The sequence below is a fragment of the Engystomops pustulosus genome, chromosome 6, assembly GCF_040894005.1.
Source record: "Engystomops pustulosus chromosome 6, aEngPut4.maternal, whole genome shotgun sequence".
Taxonomy (NCBI): domain Eukaryota; kingdom Metazoa; phylum Chordata; class Amphibia; order Anura; family Leptodactylidae; genus Engystomops; species Engystomops pustulosus.
Genome location: NC_092416.1, coordinates 157,904,089 through 157,923,505, shown reverse-complemented (window position 1 = coordinate 157,923,505; position 19,417 = coordinate 157,904,089). Strand labels below are relative to the sequence as shown.

Genomic DNA, 19,417 nt, shown 5'->3' with positions numbered 1-19,417 from the left:
GTGACTGTGATGATCTTCTTATATTTGTCATCCATGGACTCCTTCCTTCCAAAATCCACTTTTAAAATTATGTTTAGGCGCCAAAGGGCTTTTGCGAGTGTTATCTGAGACCCTCTGTGTAGTGTTTTCACAGGCAGTTACACGGTCTTACCCTCTGCTCCCTCAGCACTTCCCCTTCCTGCTGTATACTCAATGGCACACAGGTGAGACAGTGTAATAGCCTGTGAAAACAGAGCATGGAGGAGTCCGCCAGGCTGATTTTTTTTTTTTAATTCCTTTATTGAGAGTCAAGTGAATCATACACTCACCGGCCACTTTATTAGGTACACCATGCTAGTAACGGGTTGGACCACCTTTTGCCTTCAGAACTGCCTCAATTCTTCGTGGCATAGATTCAACAAGGTGCTGGAAGCATTCCTCAGAGATTTTGGTCCATATTGACATGATGGCATCACACAGTTGCCGCAGATTTGTCGGCTGCACATCCATGATGCGAATCTCCCGTTCCACCACATCCCAAAGATGCTCTATTGGATTGAGATCTGGTGACTGTGGAGGCCATTTGTGTCCAGTGACCTCATTGTCATGTTCAAGAAACCAGTCTGAGATGATTCCAGCTTTATGACATGGCGCATTATCCTGCTGAAAGTAGCCATCAGATGTTACAGGGTACATTGTGCTCATAAAGGGATGGACATGGTCAGCAACAATACTCAGGTAGGCTGTGGCATTGCAACGATGCTCAATTGGTACCAAGGGGCCCAAAGAGTGCCAAGAAAATATTCCCCACACCATGACACCACCACCACCAGCCTGAACTGTTGATACAAGGCAGGATGGATCCATGCTTTCATGTTGTTGACGGCAAATTCTGACCCTACCATCCGAATGTCGCAGCAGAAATCGAGACTCATCAGACCAGGCAACGTTTTTCCAATCTTCTACTGTCCAATTTCGATGAGCTTGTGCAAATTGTATCCTCAGTTTCCTGTTCTTAGCTGAAAGGAGTGGCACCCGGTGTGGTCTTCTGCTGCTGTAGTCCATCTGCCTCAAAGTTTGACGTACTGTGCGTTCAGAGATGCTCTTCTGCCTACCTTGGTTGTAACGGGTGGCGATTTGAGTCACTGTTGCCTTTCTATCAGCTCGAACCAGTCTGCCCATTCTCCTCTGACCTCAACAAGGCATTTCCGCCCACAGAACTGCCGCTCACTGGATGTTTTTTCTTTTTCGGACCATTCTCTGTAAACCCTAGAGATGGTTGTGAAAATCCCAGTAGATCAGCAGTTTCTGAAATACTCAGACCAGCCCTTCTGGCACCAACAATCATGCCACGTTCAAAGGCACTCAAATCACCTTTCTTCCCCATACTGATGCTCGGTTTGAACTGCAGGAGATTGTCTTGACCATGTCTACATGCCTAAATGCACTGAGTTGCCGCCATGTGATTGGCTGATTAGAAATTAAGTGTTAGCGAGCAGTTGGACAGGTGTACCTAATAAAGTGGCCGGTGAGTGTATATAGAGATAGATATATATAGTTAGAGCATTTGATGTATGTTTAGATGCACAGAGCAGATGCAATTACAGAAGCCAAATAAAATTAAACTCAAACTGTGGGGTAGGGTAGGAAAGAGGGAATAATAGAGGGGGAGGGAATGGATCAGGTGGGGGGGGGGGGGGTGTCTAGTCTGCCAATGTAGTGTACTCAGGGCAGGCTGATTAGTTTTAACTTTTAATTACAACTAGAGTTTAGAAGGAAGAATCAGGGATAACAAATATACCGTAAGTAGATTACCAGTGTCATGGTGCCTGGATCTATCAGTAAGTGAGCTCCTTGTAGTCATCTTGTTTCTGTTGCTAGAAATCTGTATTGAAAGCTTGTAAATGAAGGGACTGCCAGAGCTGGCTGTAAACTATAGGTACCTGACAATATCAATATCACAAGTCAGGCCCTATGGATGGGATATGGCCTAACTTGCTGAGACCCCCGCAAATTGCAAAAACAAGGGGGTTTGACTTAAAGGGAACCTACCACCACGAATCTACCTATAAAGGTAGATCGGGTGGTAGGTGGATGTATGGGACGTGAGGATAGCACTTTTTAGATTACCAGAGCGCAGGCCCGAGGATGCGCGATCTTGGGAACGAGGCCGAGTTACTGCGCATGCGCAGAACTCCGGCTTCTTGGACGAGGGCGCGCAGCTGCCAGGAGCTGCGCGCCGAAGATCACAGGGTAGGCGGGGGAAAGCGGCTACTGGGGCGTGGAGTAGCCGCGCCGTGTAGCCTCGTGTCCGGCTACTCCACGCCCCAGTAGCCGCTTAATAAAATTTACATATTAGGGCAATAAAGTTTATGCTACGCTAGCGGGGACGTGAGGATTAGCTCTAAAAAGGGCTATCCTCACGTCCCATACATCCACCTACCACCCGATCTACCTTTATAGGTAGATTCGTGGTGGTAGGTGCCATTTAAGAAATGCATGACTTAAGAAATGAATGGAACAGAATCGTCATGAACGGTCATCTGCTCCATTAGTCTGACGGAGCGATGGAGTCCAACAGACAGCACTGAGTACACCCCCCCGCAATGATAAGCAAGTTAGGCCCTTTACACGGGATAGGGCCTAACTTTTCTATGTGGGAAAACCCCTTTAAAGAAGGTAGAGCGCACGGCAAACCCCATGTTCAGCCCAGGAAGGATTATATAAACAATGATATTAAGCTTAATATAAAACCTCCCCTGTGGTAATTAATCCATAGGGGTCTAGTCACTTCTGTATGATTGGTATGGGAGCCATATATAATGTGTGCCCCCCTGGCACTGTACAGGTGCACCGAGGAGGAGCGAGCACTGCTTGCCCCTCTGCATGGAGAATAGAGCCACATGGCCATGGCAAGTTGAGTACATGTGCTCACCGTACCGAGCAACACATTACAGGGTGCCCATCAGCAGAGTTTACTGCTGCAGTCAGGTTCAACCATGGCACCCAACAGGCACTTCACAGCAGCTGTGCAATACTGATGCCCCACCATGTTTGCAGAAGGCTCAGTCCCTCAACCCTCCCCAGTTACAACTGGCCAATGTATATTTAAGCTGACTGGTAGTGAAGGGGTTTAAAGGGGGTCAGTGCTGCACACAGGTCACATGAACACTGCACTGACTGAGGGCACTTGGAAGATACAGGGCAAGGGTGTATGACCTGAGCTGGTGTGTAATAGGTGTTAAAGGGGTTGTCAAGTTTTAAAATTTAATAGATTTGCTGCATTAAATTCAACTCTCACATTGCAGTATGTCAGACACCACTAAGCTGTACAACCAGTTATCACAAGTATTTGCAGAGTTCAACCTTTTACCTACTAACATGGACACCTTTCCTTCAACATTAGATCTAGGCTAACCCTACAAGTAGCACAACAAGCCCTACAGATTCTGGTCTACTTTATAAGACATGTTCATGACCAAGTAAATGTTTAAATCATGAATAAAAAGCCACCAAGATGGAGATAGTTTATTTCTTTATTAAAAACTCAATTTACATAGAAAATAAAAGTTACAAAACATTTAACCAGAACAGTTCCATGTGAGAATGAACAGGGGAAGTCATGAAGCAGCGGGGATCAGGGCCGTGTCGGCCTCATGCCGGGAGGTGGAGGACCTAGAAAGAAGATTAAAGGATGTTACTATAGCAAAATTAACCTATAGTTAAAGGGAATGTCACCAGATTTTACACCATTAAACTATCAGCCCCTCAGGGTATGAAAAATAAGGGCCATATTTGCCCAAGAGTCAAGCTTAGAGGCCAAGAATCACCACTTCAGACAACCCCCCACCCTACTACAACACCTATAAACATGTTTTGGTGCCATTAAATAATCACAACTAGATTTTGGATTTAAATACAAATCCAGCTTCATTTTTCAAAATTTTCTGTATCTCTGGTTCTGTAGCAGACAGATCCACAAGCCTGATGAGATCTCAAAGGGGAGATACTTATCTAACAAGACATTGAATGCATGTTTCCAGGTATTGCTGGCAAAATGACTTCACGTGTGTTTGTCACTAGGCAATGGCGAGCTATCACAGAAGAAATTTTAGGAAGGACATTCCATACCCTACTACATGGGCTGTGAGATCAATGGGGTAAAATAGGATGACAGGTTCCCTTCAAGTGCTGTCCATGAACTATACAATTCCTAATTTAGAGGTTGTTCAAAACAATGGCACTTACTCAGATCCTGGCACCAACTTCCTTATAAAGAGTAGCTTTTAAAATGCCCCTCTGTGCTGCAGCATGACAGGCTGTTACACTGCTCTGAAACTTCCTCTGCTGTTAGATTATATTAGGCAGAAGGAGGGCTAGACAGTATGCCTGCAGACCTGCAGCACAGAGGGGCTCCATTGCCACCACAAGAACCCAAAAGGCTCATTGGCAGGGTTGGAGGCCATGGATAACAAACAAAAGATTACCAGTCAGTGCCTGGTTTGGTTTTTAAACGATTTTTCAAAGTATTCTCTTAAAATACACCTCCTAAATCATGAAATATAACCAATGGTTCACTTCAGCAAAATACATTTCCATACCAACCATAATAATTCTTACCTCGCATTCCTGGAGGTGGTGGCCTCATGCCTGGTGGTGGTGGCATACCCATAGGGCCTCCCCTGCCTGGGGGCATACCCATTGGGGGACCCATAGGTGGTCTCATGCCTGGAGGGGGTCCCATCATACCTACAATAAGATACAGAAGATGAGCGCTATACCTCAAATAGACATGCATTAATCTTATAAATTTGATGAGATCTCAGTGTAATCCTGCTTGATTATTCATCAGAATCATCAGACTGAGGATTTTCATCATTGATCCAACCCTCACAAGTGAAAGTTGGGCAGTGCCTGCACATACCTGGTGGTGGCGCTCCTCTGCCCATGGGTGGTGGACCTCCACGGCCTCCTGGATACTGTGTTGGGGCGCCAGCAATACTAGCCGTGGCTGCAGCTGCCGCAGCAGCAACATTACCCCTACTTTGGGGAGTCATTACCTATAAAAGTGACAAATACAAGCAATGAAATCATTACTTACAAGTACAGGAGGTAGTTCCATGTGACCCTTCAATTTACAGCCATCATACATCTTAACCTCAACATAGACACCCAGTATCGCCAAGGAGGCAATTTACAACATATCCCAAAACTAAACCCTTAAAGCAAAGCATGTATGGGGGAAGAAGGTACTAAAGTCCAACTTAGACCGGTGCTAAACAAGTGGCAAAACCCACCTATAATCCTGTAAGGCTGGAGAACAGTCTTCCCAGCCTCATATCTAGTAGAGATGATTTTTGGGTCTTGAGCTCACCTGTTGAGATGGTCCTCCAACACCCCTAACCGGTCCAGCTAAACCAGCAGGTGCTTGTGGCATGGGAGCCCCAGCGGGAACACCTCTTCCAGCTGCACGGCCAACTCCTGGTCCTCCAGCTGCTCCGGCTAATGGCACCCTTGCAATACCAGTCTAGATCAAAGAGTAAAACATACTATTAGTATTCCAGTGGTAAGTGTCCCACAATTCTGGCTACACAGTCACTATGGAGTCTTACATCTTTTGGTGGTGGCCCCTCAACAGTCATGGACACCAGGTTCTCTCCCCGGAGTAATACCAGACCCAGTACTCGCTTCTCTTCACGTTCGGGCTGTTTGGAGTTCTTAGGCCTAAGAAGAAAGAAGGTTTGTGGTCATCATGGATCAGTACTCCAGTTCACCAATTAGACAGGATCCGTACCCCACTCCGACACTTACTTGATCTTCCTGAACTCATCGCAGTCACACAGGATGAGGTTCATGTGCTTGTCAAAGGCTTTGAAGGTTCCTATAAAGATGCGGCCATCCTGCAGAATGCATCGCATCCTGTAGTCAATGTGCTGCAGCATCTTGCTGCTTTTTCCCACCGTCTGAGAGAAAAGACAAAGATATAGGTTAACACATTAACTGGACTCCATGACACAACCATTCAGACAGGAGGGCACATTATACAGCAGTAGCCAGGATACACCAACCCTGGTCATTCTCTAATGGGATACCAGGAGCTACACAAACCATAACCCACCCATGAAGAGCACAGCCAAACATTATTGCTTGGTATTGCAGGTCAGTCATTAAAGGGATAGCCCCTATTTTAGAGGCTATCCCCCAGCCACAGGGATAGGGTATAACAAGGTGACTGGTGTGGTCTGGCTGCTCCATCAATACCAATCTCCTGCACTTGTACTACTGAATGGAGCAGCAGGACGCAACCTGCCACTGCACCGATCTCCACAAAGACCCCCTTCTCCCCTCATCAAGGATATTATGCAAATTTGGTACAATACCTTTAAACCCTTTTCCACACAATGACATTCCCCAACATGGTGCATGAAAAGTGCTCACGGCTACTAAAACCTATACAAATTTACCATCTCAGCGCAACAACCCAAAAAAAATAAAGGGGAGGTGTCATTTGGAGCGCACAATGAAAGCCATAAAAACAAAGGCCAAGAAAAGTGACAAATGGGTTGTCTTAGTTTCACTGCATTTGAAATTTCTCTAGTTTCCTAGTACACAGTATGGAATATTATACATCAGTACTAGAAAGTATCATTTGTTAATTAGATAACACGCTCTCATTCAGTGGCGTACACAGGAAAAGAGTTATGGGTTTTTGAAAGATTAGAGGTTAAAGGGAAAATCTACCTTCAAAATTCATCATGATAAACCAGGGACACTCATAGACCCTGGCAATCTTTACTTGTTATCCAAGGCCTCCTAAAATCAGCTTTAAAATTATGCTAATGAGTCAGAAAGGCATATGTGTCTTCACAAGAGGACACTGCTGTAGCTACATAAGTTATTACACTGTAAAGTAGTGCTTCTGCACAGTGTAACAGGTTGGGAAGTTGAATCATTTCTTGCTTGTTAGGAAAGCTGATTTTAGAAGGAAGGACTTTGATAGAAATATATTATATATCTCCATAGTTAATATCCCAGGTTTATCAGGCTTCATTTTGATGGCAGATTTTCATTGACCAATCTCCTCTACTTGATGTTATCTGCTGCAGGTTGTTTGATAATTCACCACAAGTATGGTGGACATTCTACCAAGTATCCCACCTACGCCCAGCAGATGTATACACTGAAATATCCTCCATATATACACTGTGCCTGCTGCCCCTTCCCATGTATTACATCTGTTGTGGATGGTGATGTATCCAGCTCAACACCAGTGTAACAGAGCCTATAGGCACCAGGACAAAGGAGCTGCATGATGCTTACAGGCCCTGCACATCCATTCATGGAGAGGAAACGCTCTGATCGTTGAGGGTCCCAGACAAAAGCCCCCCCACCACATCTTCACAACTTGTGATACCCCCTTACTACAGGAATAAGCCATGTGCATCACTACAGCGTGAAATATGACTACTAGTAGAGAGTACTGGGGTCACATCTTCCACAGTGGCAGGCTCCTCAATACACAGGACTCATCGGCTACATGGTAATTATACACGGAACATACTCCATACAGGAGCCTCACCCTATAGAGCAGCCATTGTTCCCACTCCTTGTAATACAGAGACCCATCTGCAATCTCTGGGCAGTGACCCCAAGGCTGAAGCCATTGCGCCTAACCTTGACCTGAGCAGAGGAGAGGGCAACGCCTGGTAACGCATAGGAGCCAGGTCACTACACGGGGCTCCGGTACAATGGCGGGAAGCGGGACACCGGTGCCTTTGAGTAGTGCACAGTCCCCATCCACCACACACATGAAATACCAGCACTCCCTGAGAGGCTATGGCCGCCGGCACCCGCCCGGCCCGTACTCACCATGGCTGCAACCTGGATGCCGCGGATTCACGGCCGATCCAAAGAATGAAAAAATTGCGCCTGGGAGACGCTCTCCAGCGGCGCTCTTTATACCGGAAGTAGTGCAGTAACCGGAAGCCGCGCGCTGCCTATACGTACAACACAGCGACCAGCGTGAGCGCTACTTCCGGGAGAGAGCGCCCCCTGCCCGCCGCTCAGTGCACTACAGACAGATGGAGTTCCAACTGTTGCAGTGATGTGATGTGATTTACCTGAGGTGCAAAACAACCTATTTATTTAGTTATTTTTTTAATATCCAATTTCCCCTAATTGGTATTATTTCCCTGTTTGTACCCAATATATAATACTCCACAATGTAGCCCCCTACTCACCATATAAAATATACCCCCTTTTCTGTTGACCCCTCAATTATAATTCCCCCCACTTCTACTACCATCCCTTTCTTTTGCCCCCAAAATTCATAATACCCCTTCTTTTTCCTCATAATACCCATTTTGAACACTTTTGCGCCCTCACATGTGTGTACAGCCTAAGACTACCCATCTATATGCCATCTGTATCAGTGGCGTAACTTGAAGCTGATGGGCCCCAGTGCAAAGTCTGTGCCAGGGCCCCAACTATAATGTATGTTTTTTAGTAATAGTCTTCTCATATGGGAAAGTGACACCATAAGGGCCCCCTAAGCCTCTTGGGCCCAGGTGCAATCACAACCTCTGCACCCCCTCAAGTTACGCCCCAGATCGGTATGCAGAGTATCATCCCGGTGCCAGCCTGGAAGCTTTGCTTAAGATGTGTGGATGCTTGAACATCAGCAACGGGAGGTGAAAAACGGGAGAATGTACAAACTACAGCGGGGGTGGGAAGTATCGGTATTGGTAACACTAAGATGTCGCTCTCTCAGGTTCTACACAGCATTGATTGTTTGTGGCCTCCATGGACTCAACATCACCCACCTTTATGAAAAACTCCACCGTTATCTCTGCCAGTTGCACCCAGCTTTCCTGTAGTCCTGTCTGGCTGCTCAACTGGATCTTATATACCGTTTCCGCTATTTCTAGAGATATTTGTCTTTCTCCTTTTAATTTCATTGCAGAAATCTAAAGCCGGACAACATCAAGCTGTATGACGAAGGCCACATCCATATTGTGAACCTGGGGCTGACCCAAGATGGCGTCACTGATTCCAACTAAATGTATGATGAGGCGGGCACCTTCCATTATATGGCCTCTGAGGTGCATTTCCGGACAGGATATGGAGCAGAAGTAGCCTGGGGATTGAACAGATGCTTCCCATTTTACATCGTTTAACTGCAGCTGAACACTTTCCTACCAAGACCACCAACAAGCCTCAATTTCCATCTTTGCTTGATCCTGATGTGCCAAATCTGACCAAAAAACATCTGCGCATATATACTGAGGAGCGCCTGGGTGTAGTAAGATACAAGAGCATTTATTCTTCTCCACCATCGGCTTGGAGTAACTGGAGGAGAGCGGAGCCAAATTGACACCATTTCAGCCCATTCTGAAGAAGGAACATCTAGAGTAGCTGCCGGACACAAAAGCCAGTCACCGATTCATTATATGTCAGCAAGTTGGTCCTGGTAAGATCCTATTCCTCCGCGGATAACTATGATCAGATATCTCTTACATTGCCACCACCATTGTCCTTCTCTACTCCCTTGGTCTGTACCAGTAAGATATTGATTCAATGGACCAAAGCACATGAATGTGTTTTTCACAGATCCTTCTGGAGGTTGTATAGGAGATCCTATTCCTGCCTGTGTTTGCAGCTAATATCTTCCCATAGACATCTTTGGGAAAAGTAAACATACTGAGGACACACAAGTGCAGGCCCCATTTGCAAATCATTTGCTTTTTAACACAATCATGTCACCCTTGAAGAGGTTGGGAGAATCTAGCAACATACTTTGCCAGCCTTGCTTTTTATGCAGATCACCAAAAAACTGATGTCACATGGACTGTTTTGTCCAAAACTCCCAACATTCCCAGATCCGACTGGAAATTTTGTGCTCTGTCCTTGGCAGTGGGAGGGTTGTCCTTGGGCATCAACTGAGGTGAGAGGGAGGAGGTGAGAGGCACAAGGTGAGATGGAGGAGGTGAGGGGCACAAGGTGAGAGGGAGGAGGTGAGAGGCACAAGGTGAGAGGGAGGAGGTGAGGGGCCACAAGATGAGAGGGAAGAGGTGAGGGGCCACAAGATGAGAGGGAGGAGGTGAGGGCCCACAAGGTGAGAGGGAGGAGGTGAGAGGCACAAGGTGAGAGGGAGGAGGTGAGGGGCCACAAGATGAGAGGGAGGAGGTGAGGGGCCACAAGATGAGAGGGAGGAGGTGAGGGGCCACAAGATGAGAGGGAAGAGGTGAGGGGCACAAGATGAGAGGGAGGAGGTGAGGGGCCACAAGATGAGAGGGAGGAGGTGAGGGGCCACAAGATGAGAGGGAAGAGGTGAGGGGCACAAGATGAGAGGGAGGAGGTGAGGGGCCACAAGATGAGAGGGAGGAGGTGAGGGGCCACAAGATGAGAGGGAAGAGGTGAGGGGCCACAAGATGAGAGGGAGGAGGTGAGGGGCCACAAGATGAGAGGGAAGAGGTGAGGGGCACAAGATGAGAAGGAGGAGGTGAGGGCCCACAAGATGAGAGGGAAGAGGTGAGGGCCCACAAGGTGAGAGGGAGGAGGTGAGGGGCACAAGGTGAGAGGGAGGAGGTGAGGGGCCACAAGATGAGAGGGAGGAGGTGAGGGGCACAAGGTGAGAGGGAGGAGGTGAGGGCCCACAAGGTCAGAGGGAGGAGGTGAGGGGCCACAAGGTGAGAGGGAGGAGGTGAGGGGCCACAAGGTGAGAGGGAGGACATATTAGAGAAATCTTGTCACAAATTTGGGAGCTAAATGTTTTGCCTATTCACTTCAGAAACTCATTTTTTGCAGCTTGAGAACAGCAAACGTTCATGTATAAGTAACTTTAGTAACTTTTGGTTTAGTTTTTCTAATGAGTGGCCTCAGGAAGCTGACCATAATACACATTATCTCCAAAATAAGAATCCCAAGGCCATACACTCCCCTCCACAGATGAGGAGGAGAGAGATACAGAGCAGATGTGTAGAATGGAATTCTTCTTAAGTAAGATCAGCATTAAACAATAATATTCTGTCCCGATATTAACCCATTTCTACCATGTCCAAAAACAGGATCCAAAATGAACAGATCTAATTTAATTTTTTTCATTGTGTCTCTTTTCATGTATCGTCACAGTGTAATTTAAAAAAGTTATCTAAGACTACTGAGGACCAGTCCCTAGGATATTAGGTTGGTGGGTGATCAGTGGTACCTGATAACAATGGGAATATTGCCTCTACCTGTGTCCCACACGCTGTACAATGACCCTTTTTAATCCCCCCCCCTAATTTGCCTGATCAACAAATAATGCCCCTCCTTATAATGCCCCTTTCCTCTAGCCCTTATTTACAATGTCTATCAGCCATAGTTCACTTTTAGATGCTCCTACTCATGATCCCCTCCTTGACCCATCACTAATGCAAACTTTTTTGATAAATTCCTTACTTGCAAAATTTTAAATGCATGTAAATTAGAAAATTATATAACCCTCTATTAATAATACAAAGTAAACAACTCTTTTTTATTAAGGAATCTCCCTAGAAATCAGGATGTATTAAGAAACCATTACTATGACCATTGAATGCCACAATGCAGAGCGGCACAAAATGCCACCCTAGAAGCCTAGTACTGCACAATAGCTCCACACCAGTATCCCCTAAATACTGCTGTGCAGTTAAAAAATTACTCCAGAAATATCAGGCAATACATAAAACTGACCCCAGACCAGGCAATAAATTATCATACAGAACCCAGACCTGGTGGTATGTAATAATCCCAGGGAAGCCATACCGTGTGATGAGCCATTAATGTGAATGTTATCCTATGCTAGGGTATGGGATCCGGGGCTGAGTAATAGGACGGTGCTCACCACCCCTCGTCCCATTTTTTTCTATCCAAAAAGTTGGGAGGTAGGCAATAAATAATTACACATATTCCACATACCAGGCGAAATATAATAATACATACTTCTCACCAGAAAAAAAAAAAATTATAGAGCCGGCCCCAGACCTCACAATAAAAAATGCAAACCCCCACATCAGAAGAAAATGAATAATCAATTCATTTGACAGGAAGTGATTTCTTTACTGTTTACTGTAATATGTAATCACATCCCCTTGAACCCCCTGATATGTTTTTCAGGGGTACTGGACAGGGGCATAACTAGGGGAGGCAGGGCCCCATAGCAGACTTGTGAATGGGGGCCCCCTTAGAAAATATACATATTTTCCGAGTTTTTCAGCACAAAAAATGTGCTGAAAAAACTCTCCTCGGCTTATACACAAGTCAAGTAAAAAATTAAAAACTTAATACCCTCCGGTGTCTGGATCGTTGGCACGGGTCCCGATCTTCAGCGCGTGGCTCCCGATGTTCGGCACGGGTCCCGGCGGCTCCTCTTCTTTCTTCGTTCTTCTCTCATCAGCAGCAACACCGCCGCATCATAGTGTGCGTCTGCCGGCAGATCGCATGGGCGCAACTGCTGGGAAGATTGCCCGCGCCGAAGATCAGTACCCTCATGCTGGAGATTGGGACCCGCGCCAACGATCCGGACACCGGAGGGTGAGTATTAAGTTTTTAAATTTTTTTGGCAGGGGGCTGGCTGTGTACTACATGGGGGCAGGCTGTATACTACATGGGGGCTGGCTGTATACTACATGGGGGCAGGCTGTATACTACATGGGGGCTTGCTATATACTACATGGGGGCAGGCTGTATACTACATGAGGGCAGGCTGTATACTATATGGAGGCTGGCTGTATACTACTTGGGGGCTGGCTGTATACTACTTGGGAGCTGGCTGTATACTACATGGGGGCTGGCTGTATACTACTTGGGGGCTGGCTGTATACTACATGTGGGCTGGCTGTATACTACTTGGGGCTTGCTGTATACTACATGGGGGGTGGCTGTATACTACATGGGGGCAGGCTGTATACTACATGGGGGCTTGCTATATACTACATGGGGGCAGGCTGTATACTACATGGGGGCAGGCTGTATACTATATGGAGGCTGGCTGTATACTACTTGGGGGCTGGCTGTATACTACTTGGGGGCTGCTGTATACTACTTGGGGGCTGGCTGTATACTACATGTGGGCTGGCTGTATACTACTTGGGGCTTGCTGTATACTACTTGGGACTGGCTGTATACTACATGGGGCAAGATGTATACTACTTGGGGCTTGCTGTATACTACTTGGGGCTGGCTGTATACTACTTGGGGGCTGGCTGTATACTACTTGGGGGCTGGCTGTATACTACATGGGGGCTGGCTATATACTACTTGGGGGCTGGCTGTATACTTCTTGGGGGCTGGCTGTATACTACATGGGGGCTGGCTGTATACTACATGTGGGCTGGCTGTATACTACTTGGGGCTTGCTGTATACTACGAGGGGCTTGCTGTATACTACTTGGGGCTGGCTGTATACTACATGGGGCAAGCTGTATACTACTTGGGACTGACTGTATACTACATGGGGCTGGCTTTATACTACAGGGGGCTGGCTAGCTGTATACTACACCCTCAGCTTATACTTTAGTCAATAGGTTTTTCCAGTTTTTGGTGGTAAAATTAGGGGTCTTGGCTTATACTTGAGTCGGCTTATACTCGAGTATATACGGTACTTACAAATGTATACACTCTTACACACATTTATACACAGATCTGTCCCAGTAGCTGCTGACCACATGGGAGAAGTATACAGCAGGAATTAGAGATGAGAGATCCTTAGTCCTGTGTCCTGCTGCCCTCTCCCCTCACATCCAGCGGCGCGTTCTGTGTGGAGGATTAGGGTCTTATGGCACTTCACTAAGGCAGTTCCTCCGACGTCCACCAGGTGTCGCTGCTGCGCTGAAGTTCCTCGGAATGCACTGAACTTCACCAAGCGGGGCCGAGTGCAGGTAAGCGCATGTCCAGCTACACTTTTTTTTTAAAAAATGCGGCGGTTTCTCCGAATCCATCGGGTTTTCGTTTGGCCACTCCCCCACACTTCCGTCGTGTGCACGCCGGCGCCGATGCACCACAATCCGATCGTGTGTGCCAAAAACCCGGGGCAATTCAGTGAAAATCGGCGCAAAACTTAAAAATTCAGGTAACCCGCCGTAAAAACACGATTCGGGCCCTTAGTAAATGACCCCCACTATGTTGTAAAATGTGCAGTATAATATGTATATAATGGTGCACACCCTCCATTCTTTAGTGTCAGGTCAGATGCTGGGGCCCCCTGACACTGTGGGCCCCATAGCAGCTGCTAGGGCTGTTACCACTGTAGTTATGTACCTGGTACTGGATGAGGAATCATGGTAACACCATATACATCCACTTCTCCAGGAGGTCTTTCTGCATAGAAAGGCTATAGCCCTACAGTGGATGGTCCAGCGCCCTCCGTCTCTCTCAACATGGAGAAAGCTGTTGAACTCGATCCTTCCTTTTCATTACCTGATACTTAGACACAGACATGTCCAGATAAATCTAACAAAGTCTGGGAATCCTGGTGTGACTTTCCGGCTACTTTATATTCTTCCAATTCTTTTGTCTATCATCTACAGGCTCTGTGGGATCGGCCTGTGGCCTAGTAAATTTGGAGTGCTGTGGGGGGGGGGGGGTGGAGAGAGGGCTCAGGTTGCATTCCATACTGGGGTGTTCATATATGCACTGTAGGTAGGTACTGAGTGGCACAATAAAATAAAAGCGAATATCCAGATGGCATCACCAAATGTTACATGCTGTGGGGTGATGCAATTTGGATATTCGCGAATCGGGCCCTTAGTAAATGACCCCCTGAATGCTGAATTTGTTGTTTATTGTTGTATTTGATGTACATTTACAATAAAGCAAGCTTTAAAAAAATGCAACAATGCCGACCCTAATCTGATCCATTATTAACAATACAGACCCCAGGGCAGAAAATAAAGAATAATGACCTCTCCTGGATCCGCTCTGCTTCAGCTCTATTGCAAAATTTTAAAATGCTTTTTCTCTTAAAAACAAGGGCATAAGAAGTCTAAAGAAGAGCAGAACCTGCCAGAGGGGGGCACACACCAGTATGTCAGTGTGCTTGGTTTACAATCCTTTATCCTGGTGGTAGTTGTCCTTAAAACTACCTTCAGATTTCCTTCAAACTTCCTTCAGGTAGGGTATGAAATATCCTTTCAAGAATTCCCTCTTTTATCAGAAATCTCAACCTTTTACCTATAATAATAATAAACCTCTAATAGCGCCATAATATCCTTTACAGATCATAGGGTACAAATACAAATACAATAAGACATAACGGAGACATAACATTGTCAGATGAAACTATAGAACTTGCATGAGCTTACAAATCTCTGCCTGCAGCTTCTAAACTTGACTCATCTCAGGCAAATAAAACTCTTCTCTGCTCAGGAGATATAATAATAATATTTATATAGAGCTATCAAATTCCGTAGCACTCTATAAAAAATGGGGGACATATAGAAATAAAATAAGACAATAAAGAATACAAACATACTTATATGGAAACTATAGGAGTGAGGGCCCTGCTCACAAATGCTTACAGTCTGAGGGTCAGCTTTGTAAGATTTGTAAGCTCTTGCAAGCATGGCCCTCATTCCTGTTATCACTTTAGAAGCCCCTATCTTCGGTTCTTTTGGTGTCATGTTAAAGATAGGATTCTCATCTTTCAGTTTGCACAAGGCTTGTGGTTCTGTGCGCTATAGAACTGGAGATACAGGCAGGTAAAGAATGTAAGCAACTGATAAAAATCCAATTCTTGACTTTTTTTAAACTGTCTGTATCTCCAGTTCTGTACTAAATATGTTACCATAAGCATGATTATAGGTGCTATACGTAGGCATCTGAAGTGACACCACCCATTCAGCCTCTAAACTTGACTCTTTTCAGGGAAAATATGACTTTTCTCTGCTCATTTTCACATGACTTTGGAGACATATGTCTAATAGCTAAACGGGCGAGATTTCCCATAAAAAAGGGAATTCTAGAAAGAAGATTTTATCCCCTGGCTGAGGGGGCTGGTAGCTGACTGGGGTAAAATCTGGTGACAGGTTTCCATCAGGACTCTGGATGCAATATCCATAACTTTATTTCTCCATCCTAAAACCTTTAGTATTTAAGAAACCTACCATCATAAATCTACTTATTAAGCTAAATATGATGTTTAAAGGTTAGTAAAATCCTAATCAATTTTTACCTAATCCTAAAATACCTCCTAAACTAAACTGCACTGTATCTAACTAATATGCTAATTATCGGCAGAGGCTTCTCCCAGTAGCCTCTGCAGGCAATTAGCATATTCCTGATTATATGATTCATTTAATACCTTTTGTTATGTGGCGTAAATAACCCCCTTATCACCTTTATCCTATGGGTCAGTACGATTATTGCACTGGCAAATGTGTACAGTCGGTCCCCGACTTAAGAACATCCGACTTACAGACGACCCCTAGTTACAAACGGACCTCTGGATTTTGGTAAATTACTGTACTTTAACCTTAGGCTACAATAATCAGCTGTCTGTCACAAGGGTCTGCTATTAAGCTTTATTGTTAATCCTGGTTCTTATTATAATCCAACATTTTTAAAATCCAATTGTCACAGAGACCAAATTTTGAGTGGGCTTACAATTATAAAACATACAGTTCTGACTTACATACAAATTCAACGATGACGCCGACGATGACGCCGACGATGAAGAGGAGGAAGAGGAGGAGCCGGTAGCGAGAGGTCGGAGGCGGAGCGATGGCGGCGTCACCAGGCCAGCGGTGAGTGCCAGGGATACTAGGGGAGCGCCAGGGGGCAGCGGCGCAGCAAAGAGGCGGCGGCGGGTGGAAGCGGGGAGCGGCCGCCGAGCACTGGAGGACAGGAGGAGGAGCCGGCTGGGAACCGCGGCTAGGCAATGTCAGCAGCAAGTGGCGGTGGGGGAGCGTGAGGACAGCTCTCCCATCAGGAGGCGGGGGGCAGGTAGTAGAGCATATAACTCCAGTCCCGAAGTGCACAGAGCGGGTGCTAGGCGGGCGGCCCCGCCGGAGGCGGCAGGTGTGGAGGCGGGGGGGGACGGTACACCCCCTCTAGGAGACATTGGAGAGCCAGGAATCCATAGTGTGGGCGGGCATAGGGCTGCTGGGGGGTGTCAGCCGAGTTCGGCGGCACTCGGCAGCAGTATGGGGGTTCAGGGGGAGGATCAGTCTGTGGTGCGCGGTGTCTCCTCTGTTCTTTTTCCATTACAGGCTCGCGGCGGCGCTGAGACGGCTATCCTGGAGACGTTGCGGCAGGCTTTAGGCACGGCCCAGCCAGGACAGGCTCCGGTGATGGCGGTTTCGGCAGGGGTTCCGGTGGCTTCCAACACGGCAGGAGTCGCGCCGGTGCCATTGCCTGTGGCGGTGGGGATATCTGCCTCGCCAGGAGTTGCGGCAGTTGGACAACATTCTCTGCCAGGATCCGGGATGGTCGCAGGAGCTTCCAGCTCCACAGGAGCAGCAGGTGTCTTCAGCGCTGCTCAATCAGGTGGGTCTACAGGCACGCATACACTGATACAGGGAATTACACAAACTACAGTAGGACAGGGCAGCGAGCTTGTGCTGGGGGGGGGGGCTGATATGTCCTCGGGTGGAGCGCTGCAGGAGATATTACAGGGAGTACAGCGGTTAGTAAAAGTAGTTGAGCAAGTTCAGGGGTCACAGCGGGCTGGGCCATTAGCGGTTTGGACTGGGGGCGTTAGCTCAGGTACGAGTATGGGGGCTGGGGTGGTTGCGAGGCAAGAACAGGGAGTAACCACCGGTTCAGCAGAGACGGGGGTGCAGACGGAGAAGGAGGATGCGGCTTCTAAGCCGCTGCCAGTGTCGGATGGGGCGAAAGCTAGTCTGTACATTTGTATGAGGGGGCCATTAGGGGCTCATTTAAAACCAGAGTTTAAGGAAAACATATGGAAGAAAGAGAACCTGGACAATTTCACGTTGTTGCCGTTGGAGTGTTGAAAGGTGGGAAAAGGGAAAGGAGCATAGGAAAGAGGAGGACGAGGAGAGGAGAAGGTTTAGGTTGATTCCTCGTACATTTGGGAACTGGTTAAATGCGTTTGCTATATTAGCAAGCGTGGTGGGCGAGAAGCGCCCTGAATGCTGTTCAGCACTGTGGTGTTACTTTGTGACAGTGTGGGATGCGTATAAAAACTATGGGGGCACGGCATGGTTACAGTACGATGAGCAGTTTCGGCAGCGCATGTCAGTGCAGCCATCATTAGAATGGGACCACAGGGATATAGATCTGTGGATGCGATTGATGACGTTGCCCAAGGTTGCAGGGAAGGGGTCGTATTTTGGGGGGGTACAGGTGGCAGGATCGCCTTTTCAGCCAGGGCCCGACGGGGGAAGCTTGGGAGCCCGTCGGGCGGGGTCAGAAAGGGTGTGTGCTGGCGTTTTAACGAAGGCTCCTGCACATGGGGGGTCTCATGTATATTCCGGCATGAGTGCTCAGGGTGTGGGGGAAGTAATCATCCCTTCTCCAGATGTTTTAAGAGAAAGGGGGCTCAATTGCAGCGGGCGGGGGACTCAGCTCAAAAAGGGGATAACTCCAGTGCGCCTCGCCGCAATGATGCCATGGCTAGAGAAATACCCAAATAGGGAAAAAGCTTTGCTGTTGAAGGAGGGTTTTAGTGTGGGTTTTCACATTCCATTTAGAGAGGGATTGGGGGGTTGTTTTGCAAGGAATTTGAAGTCGGTAGCTGAGTTTCCTACGGTAGTTAGGGAAAAGTTGAACAAGGAAGTGGCGTTGGGTAGGATGTTAGGTCCGTTTTCTACACCCCCTGTGGCTGAGTTGAGGGTGTCCCCTCTGGGTTTGGTCCCGAAAAAAGAGGTCGGGAAGTTTAGGCTGATACACCATTTGTCTTACCCAAGAGGGGCGTCAGTTAATGATGACATCGATACTTCCTTGACGTCTGTGTCATATACGTCTTTTGATGCAGCAGTAGCTCTGGTACGGGAGACCGTTTGGGGAGCCCTTATGGCAAAAGCGGACATTGAGGCTGCATTTCGATTGCTACCGGTTCACCCGGAATCTATGCATTTGTTGGGGTGTTGTTTTGAGGATTGTTATTATGTGGATGCTTGCCTCCCGATGGGATGCTCCATTTCATGTGCATATTTTGAGGCGTTCAGCACATTTTTGGAGTGGGTCATCCGGGAGCGGGCGGGTTCAAAATCAGTTATACACTATTTAGACGACTTTTTATGTGTAGGGGTGGCTGGTGGTTATGGTTGTAGAATATTACTGGCTACCTTGGAGCAGGTTTTTTCTGAATTTGGGGTGCCGTTGGTGGCGGATAAAACCGAGGGCCCGGTGACAACATTGGGGCAGATTTACTTACCCGGTCCGTTCGCGATCCAGCGGCGCGTTCTCTGCGCTGGATTCGGGTCCGGCCGGGATTCATCAAAGCAGTTCCTCCGAC

At 47.2% G+C, this 19,417-nt stretch overlaps 1 protein-coding gene across 1 annotated transcript; it reads right to left on the bottom strand.

Moving 5' to 3' along the window:
• Positions 1–3,497: 3,497 nt before the first annotated feature.
• SNRPB (small nuclear ribonucleoprotein polypeptides B and B1) lies at positions 3,498–8,005 on the bottom strand. Its single transcript, XM_072112038.1, has 7 exons — positions 7,849–8,005; positions 5,791–5,942; positions 5,592–5,703; positions 5,354–5,506; positions 4,904–5,039; positions 4,600–4,728; positions 3,498–3,654 (listed from the first exon to the last, which is right to left on the bottom strand). The coding sequence occupies exons 1-7, from the start codon at positions 7,849–7,851 to the stop codon at positions 3,617–3,619; spliced, it is 723 nt and encodes a 240-aa protein (XP_071968139.1). The 5' UTR covers positions 7,852–8,005; the 3' UTR covers positions 3,498–3,616.
• Between the last annotated feature and the right edge of the window lie 11,412 nt (positions 8,006–19,417).